This window comes from Aquarana catesbeiana, linkage group LG05, assembly GCF_042186555.1.
Source record: "Aquarana catesbeiana isolate 2022-GZ linkage group LG05, ASM4218655v1, whole genome shotgun sequence".
In the NCBI taxonomy this organism is placed as follows: Eukaryota; Metazoa; Chordata; class Amphibia; order Anura; family Ranidae; genus Aquarana; species Aquarana catesbeiana.
The window spans coordinates 61,815,438-61,833,109 of record NC_133328.1 but is presented as its reverse complement, the minus strand read 5'-3'; the positions used below and the strand labels follow the sequence as shown (position 1 = coordinate 61,833,109).

The following is a 17,672-nucleotide window of genomic DNA, read 5'->3' as shown; positions in this document are numbered from 1 at the left end:
GAAAGACCACTGCGCAAATACAGTGTGACGTAAAATATTGCAACCACCACCATTTTATTCTCTAGGGTCTCTGCTAAAAAATGATGTACAGTGTTTAGTGTTTAAGTAATTTTATAGCAAAAAATACAAATTTTTAACTTGTAAGCTACAAGTGTCAGAAAATGGCTTATTCTTTAACCACTTCCATAGACAAAAAAATGGGTAGTGGCGCTGCTAAATAGTATGTGATTTAATACATTTAGTCCATCAATAAGTCCTTGAAGTGGATACTCAGATGTGGAGGGGGAGAGATGAAGAGGGGAGAGATTTTTTAGCAGTCCAAAACAAGCTTAGCAGCCTTTGAGGGGGGAGTTGAAAGCAGGTTCTGGATATGCAAATGAGAAGAGAAACGCAGGCGCCTCTAAGTTAGAACTGTAAACATTTTTAATGAGATAAAGGTGCATTATCCACTTACATGGAGGTTGAGGAAGTAAGGCACGAGTCCATCCACACTGGCGTGTAGCGCTCACTGCAGAGCGGTGTTCTGAACAGCTGATTTTTCTGTCTGTGGGGGAGAAAACCTAGCCAGCAGGATCTCTGAGACCGAGGCTTGGATCAGGCCGATGGTGGGGCTGGAACGTGGCGCCGGGCGTGATGATGTCACTGGTGGGTAGCAAACGGCGTTTGGGAGCATTCGCACTGGTAGATGGGACTCGGGGCGCGCTCCTTTGTCAAGCTCTTGCACCTGTATCTCATTAAAATGTTTACAGTTCTAAACTAGAGGTGCCTGTGTTTCTCGTCTCTTTAACCACTTCCAGCCCAAGGACTTCATATGACATCTTTGAGCGGTGATATCTGAATGATTCCTGCAGCTACAGGCGTCATTCAGATCATCTTTTTCGGGCAGCGATTCTGTTCACCGTAAGAACAATCATAGCAGCAGTTCAGCCACTTGATCGTTCTTACGGGCGGTGAGATGGAGGGGAAATGTCATACTATCAGCGAGCCGGAGAATGATCATCATAGAGCTGACTGGTCACCAGAAATCTCTGACCCTCGGAGGCCCGGGCACATTGTTATGACGTCACGTCTGAGCCGGCGGATGTAAACAAAGCTGGGGACTCTGCTGGAAAGGCAGAGGGAGTTCATATATATCTTCCTTTATGCCTTTAAAAATTTAAAGCACTCCTGTCCCCGTGTGCTCGTGCACAGAAGCAAAGGTATAGGTGAGTCGCACCCACATATGTAAACAGCGTTCAAATCACAAAATAAAAAAAAAAAATTGCATTTGAAAGACCGCTGCGCAAATAGTGTGACAAAATATTGCAACAACCACCATTTTATTCTTTAAATATATATAATGTGTGGGGGTTCTAAAGTGAAAATTTCAAACCATATTCAGCAAATGTATAAAGATTTTTCGTCTTAATATTCTTGTCTAAAAATTGATCCCTGTGGCCATTATAAGGCTCGGTACACACCTATGCAGTTTTCTTGATCTGTTTCTGCAGTGCTTTTTGCTGTGCGTTTATTTTTGCGCACGTGATTTTGCTGCGATTTGCGTTCTTCTTTTTTTTTTGCATTTTCTTTTTTGGCCAATTTGTTGTTGGGCAGATTAAAAAACACAAGTTGCTGCAAAAAAGCTTTTACATGCATTTCTGCAGCTTCTCCATTGAAGTATATTGAACCAAAAAAGCGCATATATATATATATATATATATATATATATATATATATATATATATATATATATATATATATATATATATATATATATATATACTGTAAGACTTTTAGTAACATAATGGAGTTTAAAAAAACTAACGTTAGCCCTTTTATAGTACAAAAAAACCAGATAATCACTACTGTAAGGCCTCTTTCACATGAACGATCCGTTCAGGGTCCGCCTGTCAGTTTTTTAGGCGAACCTGAACGGACCCTCCATAGACCTCTATGGAGCGTTGGATGTCAGCGCTGACATCCGACCCGCTCCGATCTGAAAAAGTTTAACGCAGGAAAAACCTATTTTCCATCCATGATCGGATCGGGTGACGACGGACTCTACGGTCCGTCATCATCCGATTTCCCCATAGGGTAGAGCGGCGCTGTGACAAGTCCGTCAGCGACGGACCTGTCATCTTCCTGCTCAGCGGGGATCCACGTAGCGATCCCCGCTGAGCAAGCGGATGTTCACGGGGCGGATCATCACGGATCCGTCCCGTGTGAAAGGACCCTAAGGGGTTCCTTTTTTTTACTGTAGAACTGTGTGTAATATTTACAGTAGCGATTTTTGTAGTATAAATGGCTTTTTTTTTATTTAACCCCATTATGTTACTGGCCGATCGATTATGAAAATAGTAATCGATTAGTTGTTTCAGCCCTAATTGGGATGGTGTTCAGCAACACAGCTGGTTTCATTTTGTCACTTGGCTGCCTGGATTTTTCTTTCACAATGCAGCATGACAATAAAAAGTAATGAAGTGTATTAAGAATGACTCCACCAATGTGGTTTCAATTATTACATTTGATTTGTATTATTCAGTTTGAACACAATTTTTATATTTATTTTTTTGCACTTAATTGAAATACACAATTTTTCCATTCTTCGATTAAAAAAATAATCCATATTTGGAAGTTCTTTCTTTTTCTATGAATATAGTACTACAAATGGCTTCAATTTTCTTTTTGTAAAGTGTATGAAGTGCTCATTGGGTGGCTGTGCAGCCTTTGGACCCGTGTAATGGGGATTGGGTGCAGCAGGGCTATGCAGAAGCTCCGTGATCTGTGAAAACGGCCACTTCTTAGCAGTGATAAAGAAGCGGAAGATTAGGCTGGTATTCCAAGCAGCATCTCCAGGATGGAGTAGCAAGTAAAATATTGTGCAGGCTGCATACAAATTGCCCGGTGCCTCTTGTAAAAAGACAGCTGAATAATGAAAGCAACAGTTGTGTTAACTCTTCCTTGGGGCTTCTAAAGTTTAGGCCGTGGTATGAGAGTTTTTAAAAGCTAGGTAGACTTGTACAGAACAAGGCCCCTCCACCATGGAAACATGTGACCCTTCCTGCAGGTCTTTCACTTTCCAGTATAAGGACTGTCCGGCTGTAGGGTTATAATAAGGGAGCCGTCCATTCTCGCACATTTAGAGGACATGACCTGTAGAAGCCGTTTTTATTGAGGAAAAATAAGCCCCTCTGGGTGATCTATGTACGTTGCAGGGATTTTAACAAACATTGTTGCAGATTCCTACCTTGTGTAACTCCCAAGATGTAGCTGTTTGTGTCCATGTGCAAAATGAATCTGAGAATTATAAAATCATTCCCAATCAGCCGCTGCAGTTGCAGGATTCTAATGAAGAAAATGGCAGGGTCTGCATCCCTTTTTAGATGTGAGTTATTTTCTCCTCGGGAGTATCTCACTGAAAATTATTGCAGAGGATGCCCAAAATCTGACTTGTATCTTAGTGCAGACTTATGGGAAAATCGGTGAGCCAATCACATATCTGGGGGGGGGGGCAGGCAGGTTGGCATTCTGTACACCATCTGTGTATAGAACGCCTCCAGGTGGCCATATTGCATTTTACAGAAAATTACAGCTCTGCAGATAAGGAAAGGTGATTTTTAATGACCATCAATTACAGTATTGTGTAGCAATTGTATATGCCAGGGGTCTCCAAACTTTCAAAACAGGGGGGCAGTTTGCTGTTCAAACATTAGGGGGGCCAGAGTGTGGCCAGTGGGAGTAGAAAATTACCTAGTGTCAGCGAGACTGAACAATGGCTCCGGCTTGGTGGGAGGACTAGTGCCCCATCATTGGTGTCAGTGGGAGGAATAGAGTGGCAGGAATTATGGCCCACTGTTGCTGGCAGGGGGCGAGGGGTTGGGTTAATAATGCCCCAAGGGCCAGATAGAAGCAAGCAAAGGGCCACATCCGGACCCTTAGTTTGGAGACTGGTATAAGCTATATTGAAGTATATGTGAACCCTCACCTTGTAAAACAACCCATTCATTTTTAAAATGGAAATGAAAGGCAAAACAAATTTTATAAACATGAATTATTAATAAAAGTAAAAAAAAACTTTTTTTTTTTTTTTTCATATATTTTTCCTTTTGTTTATTTTATAAGTGATCATGTTATACTCTGCTCTCAGTTGCATAAGGAGCTCAGAGAGCTGGGGGAGGAGAAACAGCAGTACACCACTTCCCAACGAATGGCTGTGGATGGGTTCAGCACAATTCTAATCATTGGAGGAGAGCAGACAGTTCCCAGCAACCAGAAAACTGACCATGCTGTGCTTTCAGGCCTAGTTAAAATATGAGAGAGAGAATAAATCAATGATTTAAACAATCCTTTTTCCTTTTAATTGAGCTGATTTTTATCAAATTTATTTTAATAAAATGGGAGTAAAAATCTAAAGATGGGTTTTCTATTTAAGGCGTATTTAATTTTAGTTTCAGCATGAAATGGAGCTTAGTTATGTAGCATGAGGCTGTATATTCTGCAATGTTTACATTTTTAATAACATGCACTGCATTGATGCATTCACACAATTTTACAGCAACCTTGAGATAAACCAAAGTTCAGGAATATTCCTTTATCCCATTGTTTTGCAAACCTATGTACACTACAAACTGTATGATTTGAATCGGTTCTGATATCGCTGTTTTAATAACCGCTTAATATTCTAAATGGGAAACTTCCATTTTGTTTGCAAATATTAAACATTCTAACTACCAGCAAGAGTAAGTCCTTATATTTTTATAGAGCACCTGTCATTTCAGATCCATCATGGCAGTGCTGGTTAGCGGGCATCCACTCACCTGCTGCCGCCACGTCCCTCACCTTGTAGTGTCACTGCCGCATCACCAGCCGTCCCATTAAAGTGAATAGGACTGTCGGTGAGTCAACAGCTGGTCAGAGGAGGAGCTGATGTGGGACAGAGATGACAGTTGCTCTTTAAAAATTATGATTTAAATCAGGCCTTTTTACTAGTGATTTCAATCAAGTTCACCCTGGAACAGCATATTTTTTCGTACAAGTACATGGTACAGCAGACACATATAAGGAATATGAAAAGTTTGGGTTACCACCTTCTCCCCCCCCCACGAAAGTGGATTTACCCTTTTAAAAACTAAAGGCTCATGTAGGACATGCTAAGGAAGTAGCAAATCCAATTATTACTATTTTATGCACAAAACTTCTTTTACTTTTTCCTGACTGAGTCAAGTCCTCCATCTGTGTCTCACACATTCCCCCTCCCGGATACTGCAGTTTAGTGGGTGGTGTCAGCAATGGAGGCAGATGCTAATTGACAACCTTCAGCCTTTTGACTTGTGAACTTGCTAATGGCCACGCCCCCCTAGTTTTGTGTTTTTTAAATATCCTGTACTGGAAGCGGACATGGCCTAAAATGAGTGGCAACTCTGCGGTGTGTGTGGTATATGTGTGTGTATACACACACACACACACACACGCACATATACATATATACACCATGTGTGTATATATTATACTAAAACTGAACAAAAAAAAAATCAAATGCTGCTTCCTTGTAGTATGACAGTTGGGGAGTTTTGTACAGAACGCCCCCGTGTGTCCTATTCCATGCTGGCGTCATTGGCTGTCCGCCTATCCCAGAAGTCAGCACAGATGGAGTTCAGATTAGAGGCATTCCCCGCGATGAGTTCGTTTTTACTAAAATACTAAGACTCTGTAAAGCTAAGGGTTGCAGATGGAGTTCCTTTTTCTTATTACATCACTGAGATTGCTCAGGTGACCTTTCCACTCCCCATTCATAATAGTACAAATTACAGCATAGTTGTCCAATTCTTTAAGTGTATAGAGTTCACCTTTGTGAGGGGTTGTGTGTGTGTTTGTTTTTTTTTTTTTTTTTGTGGGGTGCATTCATATATTTTGAGGTGTGATAAGTGTCAAACTGTGCATGGCCGCCTGGTGTGCCTAGACAACCCAACACACTATCATTCTATAGCAAGGTGTTTTTATAGTAAGGTGTGTTTTTATCATAATACCGCTACCCATAAGAATAGGTAGTGGAAGTGACCTTCCGTTACCGCCATCTTGGTACACCCCACATTTGGGCGTAGTAAGCATGCAGTCAGGGGGTAGCAGCGGACATCGTTTTTACACACCCAAGTCTTCCATTTCCTACTTATTTTTACTAGTAAACAGAGCTTATATAGTGAAATACATTATTTTAAACTCCGTCAGACTCCTTTTTGATGAATTTTAAAAGCAGCGGCAAGCCTGCTGATTTCACAGGTTTGCTAATCTGCTCAGTTTACAGGTAAAAATAAGTGGAAAAAGGAAGACTTCAGTGTGTGTAAGAAGATGTCCGCTGCCGCCTTCTGACTGCAGGCTTACTGCGGCCAAGTGCGGGGTGTACCAAGATGGCGGGGATGGAATGTCACTTCTGTTGCCTTTTTGATAGAACACCGGCCGTACATTATACAACTTTCTTGTACAATTTTATTTAGATTTACCAAACACAGATAATTGGGGCACTGATTATCAGTGCAACCTCATCAGCGCACATCACTGAAGGAGAAAAGAAAAATTACTCATTTGCAAAATTTTATAACCAAAACAAAATTTTTCTTTTTCCCTTTGTCTACCAAAAAATAAAAAAATAAAAACCCAGTGGTGATTTTAAATACCGCTTTAAAAAAAAAAAAAAAAGCTCTGTCACAAAAAAAGATACAAATTTCATATGGGTACTGCATTGCATGAATGCATTAAAAGTGCGACAGCACTGAATTGGCCTGGTCAGCAAGGCGGTGAAATTGCCCTGTATTGAATGATTAAAGTGATTACTAAAGGATATAAAAACCTTTTTAGAAAAAAAAAAACTGTACTTATCTGCTGTGTGCAGTGGTTTTGCAGAGAGGTCTCCCTGCCGCCGCTCTCTCCTCTCCCTGCTTTGGGTGTCCCCTCAGCATGATGCTCGTTAAGGGGGTACCTGTACAGCCAGGCCAGTGCCTGGATCGGATTCAGCTGAGTGTTTAGGGATGGGGGTGGGTAGAACAGGTAGTGGGGCTGTTTTTTGCCCAAACACATAGAATTTGTTGGGTAAAAAAAGTTTTGACTTTAAAGCGGAGTTTCGCGAAAATAAAAAAAATTTAGATGTCAGCAGCTGCAAATACTGCAGCTGCTGACTTTTAAAATAAGGACACTCGGTCCCTCGGTCCTCGGGTGCTGCCGCCGCCATTCTCTGAGGGAATCAGGAAGTGAAGCGTTGCGGCTTCACTGCCTGATTCCCTACTGCGCATGCGCCAGTCGCGCTGCACGTCTATACTGGTCCCCGTTGTGTTGTGGGAACTGTGTATTTCCCACAACACAACGGTGGTGGGCGGGGAGTCTGCGGCTAGCTATACCCGGAAGTGGGGGCAGATACCTGTATTATACAGGTATCTGCACCCCCCTCCACCCTGAAAGGTGCCAAATGTGACACCGGAGGGGGGGAGGAATCCGATGAGCAGAAGTTCCACTTTAGGGTGGAACTCCGCTTTAACCTTCATGTACACGGGACGTTGTTCAAACTCTCCTGAAAGATTTAACTTGACAGCTAGAAACCAGCGTCTAAAAATGGCCGTTCAACTGCGTTTACATGCTGCGTTTAGTCCGTTTTGCGTCTAGAAGCGTTTGAAAAAAAATTATTTTTTTTTTTTTTCCAAAATAGTCAAAAATGAAAAACGCCTGTAAATGAAATGCGGCTAAACTTGAGTTGCTGCATTTAGCGTTTTGAAATGCCTCTAAACTCAGCTTCTGAGCGCATTTTTTTTTTTTTTTTTGGGTTCCTAAACACAACTGCCTAGAAACTACTATAAACGATCCCGTGTACATGTACTGATAAGATAACAGAGGAGAGTTCAGGAGCAGTTGAAAAAAATGCCCAACTGCTCCTAAACGTCCATATACCAGCAGCAGTGTACATGAGGCCTTAGAATCACTTTAGATATGTGTACATTTCTCTGTGGACTGAGGCAGTAATTGTTCCACACCTCTGTCTAGGAGAAGGTTGAATTTCATGTCGGTGAGTCAGCACTGCAGTGTGCACTGTGTGCTGGTTGTGTTCTGTAGCTTTGGGCAATGACATGCTTTGACATGTATGGTGGAGCTGCAGATATAGATCAAGGTTTATCTTCTATTCTTTATCCTTTCTCCAAGCACGGGGGTTGAAGGAGCACAGGGGGGCACCTTTTGGGCAGCAGCATTGTTAATCTGGGGCAGGGGAGTGTTAGATGCTTTTAGCAGGTTTAGATACACTAACAAATTGAAGCTCAACTCCACGGTTACAATACGTTTAGTTACTTTTGGGATAAAGGTTGTACATAAATAAAAGTTGATGATTTGTCAGCACCCCCGTCAGTGGTAAATGGTTTATCTCAACCCACTAAGTGCGACATCTTGTTCTGTTGAAAAACAGACCTACTAGTTGGATTATCAGGTGTAAATGGGATGGTACACATAAGAATAATGCAACCATCACATCTAAGAATTTGTGAGCTGCAGTATATTCAAAGTTTGCTTTTGGGTTTAGTGCGGCTTTAAGATCTCGGAGGTCAGCAGAATCTGTGTGTTTAATGCACAATGTTTTTATCTTTTAGATGTTCAGGTAGCACTGGAGGGAGCTTCAAATGGTACAAATTGAAAAATTAATGGGGTGTAGAAAGCAATGGATTAGCAGTCAGAATACATATTTCTGAATATTACATTGGGCGTTCTAAGACAACTTTTTTTTTTTTTTTTTCTCACTGATTGCCTTGGGTTTCTTCACAATGCACCTTGTTAAATGGAAGTCTTGTCATTTGGCGTGGTGTAGTGCTTTTCACATTCATTTCACAGCTTTCATTTTGTGGACATCAGGAGTTAACATGGAATGTCCCTGTGGCAGTGTGAGGTTGGATGTCACAACTGTGATTTAAAAGCATTTGAAGTATGCGAGTCATGCAAGGTTATGGCTAGATGAATGTCTATTTGCACATTCTTAAGGTAAATAGAACCCAGGCATGTTTGCACATGGGACTTTCATACGGTGTGAATACGTGGGGAATGGAAGTCTAGTTTGCATGAATATGTGTGTGTGTATATTTATTTATTTTGGGTACTTATATAGCGCCGTCAATTTACGCAGCGCTTTACATATACATTATACATTCACATCAGTCCCTACACCCTCAAGGAGCTTACAATCTAAGGTCCCTAACTCACATTCATACATACTAGGGCCAATTTAGACAGGATCCAATTAACCTACCATCATGTCTTTGGAGTATGGGAGGAAACTGGAGTACCCGGAGGAAACCCACGCAGACACAGGGAGAACATGCAAACTCCAGGCAGGTAGTGTCGTGGTCGGGATTCGAACCCTTCCTACTGCTAGGCGAGAGTGCTACCCACTACACCACTGTATAGATAGATAGATAGATAGATAGATAGAGATATATATCCAATATTTGTAAACAATCTGCACTAGGTTGCAAAAGACGTATGTAAAGCAGCTAGCTATAAATTGCGATACCAATTGTAAACCAAAAAGCAGCACTATACAAATAATCCAAATAAGGAAAATTAGCATATTTCTTCAAAGGTATGTAATATTATCAATGCAAGACAACAGTATAATAATATATAAAATACATAAATTGATCAGTGATATCAGTCATAAAGTGCATTCATAGCTGACTATTTGGTAAAAAAAAGTGCAAAGAAAGCATAACAAAACAATGAATTAAATGTATTTCTACAATTCATTAAATGAGTGGATATAGTCTGTGAATAAAAAGTCCTAGTAGTTTTGTCTCAAACTTGTCTTGCATACACAAGGTCACACAAACGTTGTTGGACATTCCAAACGTCAAGAACACGGTGACATACGACGAGCCGAGAAAAATGAAGTTCAATAGCCAGGGCAGCTCTTCTGCTTGATTCCGAGCATGCGTGGACTTTTGTGTTGGACTTGTGTACACACGATCATTATTTCCAACAACAAGATTTGTTGGCGGAAATTCCGACAACAAGTGTTCTATGGAGCATACATGCGATCGGACTTTGCGACAACAAGCTTACATCCAACATTTGTTGTCGGAAAATCTTATCGTGTGTACAGGGCATAAGTCTCTTACCAGAACCGTTGGGCCAAAATTTAAATGACCAAAAGTGCATGATGTACCGCACAGCCTTAGCTTCCACTAGGAGGGAGATGGTCGCCTCTTGGCAAACAATATGTCTCCAAAACCTAAAAACACAGTGTACTCCCATCATGAATTCCATATAAAATGTCTTTATTAAAAGGATGATCAGGCTCTGACAATACAGCAATTCAATACAAGCAGGAGCGAGGAGCAGCAGGCTGATGGTTAGCGAACACCGTTGGCGTCGGCGAGTAGTGCGTTAGAATGCTGTAGCTGGCCCACCCTACGTGTTTCATCAGCAGTGATGTTTTTGAGGGGGATGGACCATATCTATGCTATTTTTTCTTATGTTGATTATATTTATAGCGCTTCTTTTTGTGTGTGTGTGTGTGTGTGTGTGTGTGGAAAATGGACATTGCCTACCTTTTTATACCTTTGTGGATGTAAAATATAGTCTAAACAAGGAGCTATATGTTAATGATTCCCATTACCAAACGAACCTGAATGTAAACCCTTTAGCTTATAAGTCGGTCCCACGCAGCCCGTATTTAATAACCTTTTTTCCGTTCCTCCCGCAGGCTCCAGACAAGCGGAAAGCACTAGAAGAGACCAAGGCCTACACCACTCAGTCCCTGGCCAGTGTTGCCTACCAGATCAATGCATTGGCCAACAATGTGCTGCAGCTGCTCGACATCCAGGCCTCCCAGTTGCGGAGGATGGAATCGTCCATTAATCATATCTCCCAGGTAAGGAATGACTGAGGGACATGTAAGCCAAAGAGATGCATCAATGCCACCATCACATGCGGTATGGCAGAGTTTCCTAAGTTTTGAATCTTGAATGAGGATGAATACTTGGGGACATCCCCTAAACACCACTTTTATTTATGAGAATATGTCTGTTTGCATATGCTTATGCATGCTTTAAAAAACCTACTGTGTATTACAAGTGAATATTCCATCTTTGAAATGTGTTCATCCCATTTTCTTATTTATTAATGTCCATAAGTTATCAGAATTTAATCCTCAGGTGTTTTGTTATCTGCTTTTTCTGGTTTTATTCTTAATGAATTATGCTAAACTGTCTTTTTTTTTTTTTTTTTTTTTTTTTTATTATTCCCATTCCCATGTACATATTCTGAGTTACACATCTAAGAAATAGATTATTAAAGACTGTGATTGGATAAGTCTATAAAAGCATGTCAGTGCAAAATCAAAATAAAACGTGCAGTATATGTCTGCAATATATGCGCATTTCTCCATGTTTTATCTCTATAAAGACCCTGCAAGTACAGAAAAATACCCATCTGTCAGTAGGGAGGGTTTAAAACTCCTGCAAGTTTGTGTACCATTTGGGAAATTTTACCTTCACTTCCTGTGCTAGAGATGTAAAAGGAAGTTTGAAGAAATCTCCCAAGGGGAATTCTGAAAAAGCATGAGTATAAAACTGCCAATGTATTCCTGTGCCTTGGGCGAGCTGCAGGTGGGCACTTGCTGGTCATTGAATGAGTGTACTTCTATACATTCTGATTATTCTGTATAACTATGTTTACCAGTGTATGGCATGTGATGCATTTCTCAAATGCAGATCTTCCAGGTTCAGGACTGCATTTTTTTGTGTCTGGGTTGCTGCAGGCTCCACCCTTTCCAGTGTCCTCTGTTAGCCGCTTGTCTACCAAGGTACATTTTTATAAACCGCATGGTGAAGTGGTTTAATCGAGCTCACAGCTACCTCTGCAACTGTAAAGATTGGTATCGGCTTTAAAGGATAAGTTCACCTGTCGTAACATGTTACACCCTGAATTATGGGTGTAACATGTTATGAAAGTACCCCCCCCCCCCCCCCCCCAATCACAGCAGGACAGATGGACATTGGGAGGCACAGTAACACTGGATGGAGGGTGAGAGCTGCCCAAGATAGCTTTCCAGATTAACCAGCAGGTGATTGGTTGCTAGGACACCGAGCGGTCCTAGCAACCAGTTGCCAGTTTTTGTTAATATACAAAGTTAACTCCCGTTCCCACCTTCCACCCAGTGCTACTGTGTCTCTCGCTCTCCAGCTGTCCTGCCTCCCATTCTCTCCTCTGTGTACCTGGGTAAAGTAGCAGAGTGTGGGGGACAGATGACCTGGCTCTGCAGGATCAGCATCAAAATACTTTATCAATCCCTTAATTAAATGAATGATGGGGGAGCAGTGGTATTTCTGTGTTAGTGTGATGTGATAATACAGTATTGCTGCTTGATGTGAATGTACAACGAGCCCTACTGTGGGGTGGTTGTGTGATGTAAAAGGGTAAAGAACACTACTGGATGGGTGATTGTGAAGGGGGACAGTGCCGTTGGGGGGGGGGGGGGGGGGGGGGGTTTGTGTGATGCAAAGGCCAATATTCACCCCATGTGTATGGGGATTAAAAGCGGGTGTAAACCCGATTCATGAAATTTGAGCTGGGCACATATCTGTAGTGTTTTCTTGTTTCTCTCCAAAGCACTGAGTCTGTGGCTTTCTCCTGCTCTGTTAACAGCCTGATAACTTTTGACAAGTTCTCTGACACTGGAGATAAAAGCCGCCTGAAATTTTGTGTAGTGAGAGGTTTCTATAAATTGGTAGACAGCTTGACATGTCAGAGCACAGCTCTGCACGAAGGATGAGCTCCGGCGTGTTCGCACACTCCACGTGCAGAGCCCACCAGGAAGTCGGCACGTCGCAGGAAGTGAGACATTTCCCGATCTCTGCAGCCGCGCATCGGGTAAATGTCTCGCTGCCTGTGATTAGCGCTGCGCCGTGCTGACTTCCTAGCGGGTGTTGCACTTGGAGTGTGCGAACACGCCGGAGCTCATCCTTACTCTGCACAACCCTTTGCCTATATGGAGGGTGGGTGTGTGTCAGAGAGAGAGAGATCTATAATCTCTCACACACAGCGCTGAAGACAGCAGATATACATGTAAAACTTAGAGATTTATTTTATCCCTGTGTATCATATGACGCTGTTCACTTCACTGGGTATATGTGAGGGTTTACATCCACTTTAAGGTATCTAAAGGTGTAGTGTAAAAAAAAAAAAAAAAAAAAAACAAACCATACATATATTTTTTTTTTTTTTTTACCCTGATCAAAAGTTTACACACCGTGGTGATTTTGGCCTGATAAACTGCATACAAGTTGACACAAAAGGGTTTGAATGGCTATTAACCCCTTCCCGCCGAGCGTACGCAGATGTGCATACTCTGCTTTCGGGGGTTATACCGGGGTGATGCCCTGCACCTGCGGGCATCATCCCGGTATAACCCCCGAAAGCAGAGTACCATTTTTTTTAGAGCGGGCAATCGGCTAACCATGTATAACAACCGATGCGGCTAAAACCCGCTCGGCTGTTATAACGGAGGAGCGGGAGGGGATGCCCCCCCCCCCGCCGCTCTTACCAGGCCTCCCAATCCACCGGGAGGCCCGATCGCCAATCCGCCGCCTCCGGCAGCTGCTGACAGTCTGGAACAAAGCCGTGAGCGGCTTCGTTCCAGAATTCTAATTGTAAACGCGAAAGCGACGTCACTTCCCGTTTACTCGGCTGACAATGGTTCCGGTTTTAAAAAAAATATACAGTATTCAGAATCGCCGTTTTTGGCGATCTGAATACTGTGAAGTGCAAAGGAGGGATCGGGGGTCTTTTAGACCCCTGATCCCTCCATAAAGAGTACCTGTCACCACCTATTACTGTCACAAGGGATGTTTACATCCCTTGTGACAGCAATAAAAATGATCCAAAAATGTAAAAAAAAAAAAAAAAAAACCCCACAATTTCTAAATATAAAAATAAATGAAATAAGAAAATTTTTTTTTTTTTTTTAAGCGTCCCCGTCCCGCGAGCTCGCGCAGCAAAGAAAACGCATACGGAAGTCGCTCCCGCATATGTAAACGGTGTTCAAATCACACATGTGAGGTATTGCTGCGATCGTCAGAGTGAGAGCAATAATTCTAGCACTAGACCTCCTCTGTAACTCTAACCTGGTAAAAAAAATTTAAAGTGTCGCCTATGGAGATTTTTCGGTACCGTAATTTGTCGCCATTCCACGAGTGCGTGCAATTAAAGCGTGACGTGTTTGGTATCTATTTACTCGGCGTAACATCATCTTTCACATTATACAAAAAAATCGGACTAACTTTACTGTTTGATATTTTTAAAAATTCGTGAAAGTGTCCCTTTTCCCAAAAAGTTGTGTTTAAAACACCATTGCACAAATACCATGTGATAAAAAATATTGCAACAATCACTATTTGATTCTCTAGATTCTCTGATACAAAATTATATATAATGTTTAGGGGGCTTTAAGTAATTTTCTACCAAAAAATATGGATTTTAACTTGTAAACATCAAATGTCAAAAATAGGCTTAGTCATGAAAGGGTTAAAGGTCACCATCCTCATCTGTGATTTGTTTGCTTGTAATTAGTGTGTGTGTGTGTGTGTATACTGTATATATAAAAGGTCAATGAGTTTCCTTTTATGAGTTTCCTGACAGACCCTTGCATCTTTCATCCAGTGCTGCACTGATGTTTCTGGATTCTGAGTCATGGGGAAAACAAAAGAGTTGTCAAAGGATCTGTGGGAAAGGGTAGTTGAACTGTATAAAACAGGAAAGGGATATAAAAATGCCAATCAGCAGTGTTCAAAGTCTAATCAAGAAGTGGAAAATGAGGGGTTCTGTTGAAACCAAACCACGGTCAGGTAGACCAACTAAAATTTCAGCCACAACTGCCAGGAAAATTGTTCAGGGTGCAAAGAAAAACCCACAAATAACTTCAGGTGAAATACAGGAATCTCTGAAAACGTGTGGTGTGGCTGTTTCCAGATGCACAATAAGGAGGCACTTGAAGAAAGATGGGCTGCATGGTCAAGTCACCAGAAGAAAGGCATTACTGCGCAAATTCCACAAAGTATCCCGCTTACAATACGTCAAACAGCAGAGACAAGCCTCAAACCTTCTGGCACAAATTCATTTGGAGTGATGAGACCAAAAGTGAGCTTTTTGTCCGCAACCATAAAAGCCACATTTGGAGAGCAGTCAACAAGGCCTATGATGAAAGGTACACCATTTCTACTGTGAAACACGGAGGTGGATCGCTGATGTTTTGGGGATGTGTGAGCTACACAGGCACAGGAAGTTTGGTCAAAATTGATGACAAGATGAATGCAGAATGTTATCAAAAAATACTGGAGGAACATTTGCATTCAACAGCCAGGACTGTATTTGGACATTCCAACATGACAATGATCCAAAACACAAGGTCATTGGCTACAGCAGAATAAGTGAAGGTTCTGGAATGGCTCTCTGTTTCCTGACCTCAATATCATTGAGCCACTCTGGGGAGATCTCAAACGTGCAGTTCATGCAAGACAGCCCAAGAATTTACAGGAATTGGAGGCTTTTCTCCAAGAGTAATGGGCAGCTTTACCATCTGAAGATAAAGAGCCTCATCCACAAGTACCACAAAAGACTTCAAGCTGTCATTGATGTTAAAGGGGGCAATACACGGTACTGGGGTATGTAAACTTTTGATCAAGGTCATTTGGGTAGTCTTTGTTGTGATTATGACTTAAAAAGAATAAACAGTAAACACTAACCATGAGTGAAAAATCTTTTTGTGTTATCATTCATATTCTCTGAAAAATGGACAAGAAATTATAAATTCTGCCAGGGTTTGTAAACTTATGAGCACAACTGTGTGTGTATATATGTGTATATATTATACATACACACATATATGTATATGTGTGTGTGTATATACTGTGCCACATCTGCTGACATTTTAGTTTTAATTTTGGTTTTGAAGCATGAACAGAATTTGCATAATCTCCTCCAACTGTAAAACATTTTCCATTCTCGCTGCGACCCAGGTGAATGCGGCTGCTTTGACATTTAGATTGATGCTTTAATTCCTCAAGAAAAAATACATAGTGTATCAGAATTAACTTTCTTAGTGTGAGAGTTGTGTTTTTTTTTTTTTCTTTCCTTTTATTGTAAAAAGTGAACCTGTTCCTTCGGTAGCTATGCTTGCTCAAACTTTCAGGAGCATTGCTAGAAACCCTATCGTTGAGACTAAGAATGAGCTCAGGCATGTTTGCAACCCGCATGTGCAGAGCCCGGCAGGAAGTCGGCACTGCACAGCGCTAATCACAGGCAGTGAGACATTTCTCAATCTCTGCAGCCGCGGATCAGGAAAATGTATCATTGCTTGCGATTAGCTCTGTGCAGTGCCGACTTCCTGCCGGGCTCTGCATGTGCGGATTGTGAACACGCCTGAGCTCATCCTTAGTTGTGACTTGTAATTATCACCCCCCCCCCCAACCACTGGTGTCGCATCAGGTGTTGCAATAGTGACCCCGCCCCATGTTCCAGGATGCCCGTGCGGCCTCCCTGTCGCATTCTGTTTTACACTTGGATAGAAGGGACCGTGGGAGCGACATATATACAGGAACCGATCTTCTCCTCCTGTTTCCTCCTGAAAGCCGGCTTCTCCTCCTCCTCTTCCTCCTACAGGAGGAAAATGTTAGTTATGCTATTCTAAAAGCATTTTTAAAATTCAGCTCCATTTCATTGTGGAGCACGACTGGTTACCAAATCACTTAAGGCCCCCTTCACACTGGGGTGGTGGGTGCGTCGACTGTGGTGCTGTCAATTGCGGGGTGCGGGTTACATGTCCTAAAATTGCTAGAGAAGCCTTTTTGTGGGAAATGCCATAATCTGTTGCTCTGTCCATTCAAGCTGCCTGGAAATTGTTCTTTGGTGGGCTCTACAGTAAGTACATCATCATGTGCATGTAGGGAGGCTTGTAAAGGTACACATCCAAAGTGTAATGTGATGGACTCTTGGTAGGGATCTGGGGAGATGATGCCATGTAGCAGCAGCATCCCCAAGCCAGCCAGTGTCCCAATCTCTGCTTTTCCATCCAATGCCTTTTGATATTTAGAACCAGCCCACTGTTTGCATCAGGGTTGAGGGCTGTTGAAGAGTATTGAGGGAGGGTGCTGTGATGTTCTGGGAATCAATGTACAGCACCCTGTGGCCCCTACTACACCACCATGATCTTCCTGGGTTGCATAGAGAAACACGGAGATCCAGATTTCAGTGGGTCTAAATACAAAATATCAGCAAAACACAAAGGTTATATTTAAAAATTCCATTAGCATTTTAAGGGCGTAAAGGAGGAACCAGAGAGAGTAAAATAGAAGCAAAATTAAGGTTCTGTTCATACAGACTTTGAACACTGAAGCTAATTCTGCACCAGTGTGACTTCAGGCAGTGTACATGTCTGTACCGATCCAGTCGGCTCAGTGCGTGCGTTCGTTCGTTCGTGCCACAAACCTTTTAGCGCTGTTGTGGAAGAGGCTTGTGGTGTAGCTCTGTCATCAGAGAAATTCCGAGACGCATTCTATAAATACTCATTGTTCCTCTTTTTTTATAAAGCTTTCCCATTTCTCTTGCAGCTTTTTTCTTCCCCTCACTAATCTAGTCTTGTGATGGCATAGCATTTTCCGTAATATATTTTTATT

General features: G+C 42.0%; 1 protein-coding gene across 15 annotated transcripts in view; it reads left to right on the top strand.

The window, feature by feature from the left end:
• The window catches only part of ABI1 (abl interactor 1), a 116,715-nt gene that overhangs the window by 25,358 nt on the left and 73,685 nt on the right, over positions 1-17,672 (top strand). For all 15 annotated transcript variants that reach the window (XR_012244388.1, XM_073629799.1, XM_073629805.1 and 12 more), the window contains exon 2: positions 10,706-10,873. Coding sequence is in view for 14 of the 15 variants with exons in the window: in XM_073629799.1 (XP_073485900.1) it covers positions 10,706-10,873 (168 nt within the window). In the remaining variant the exon portion in view is untranslated. The remainder of the gene's footprint in view (positions 1-10,705; positions 10,874-17,672) is intronic.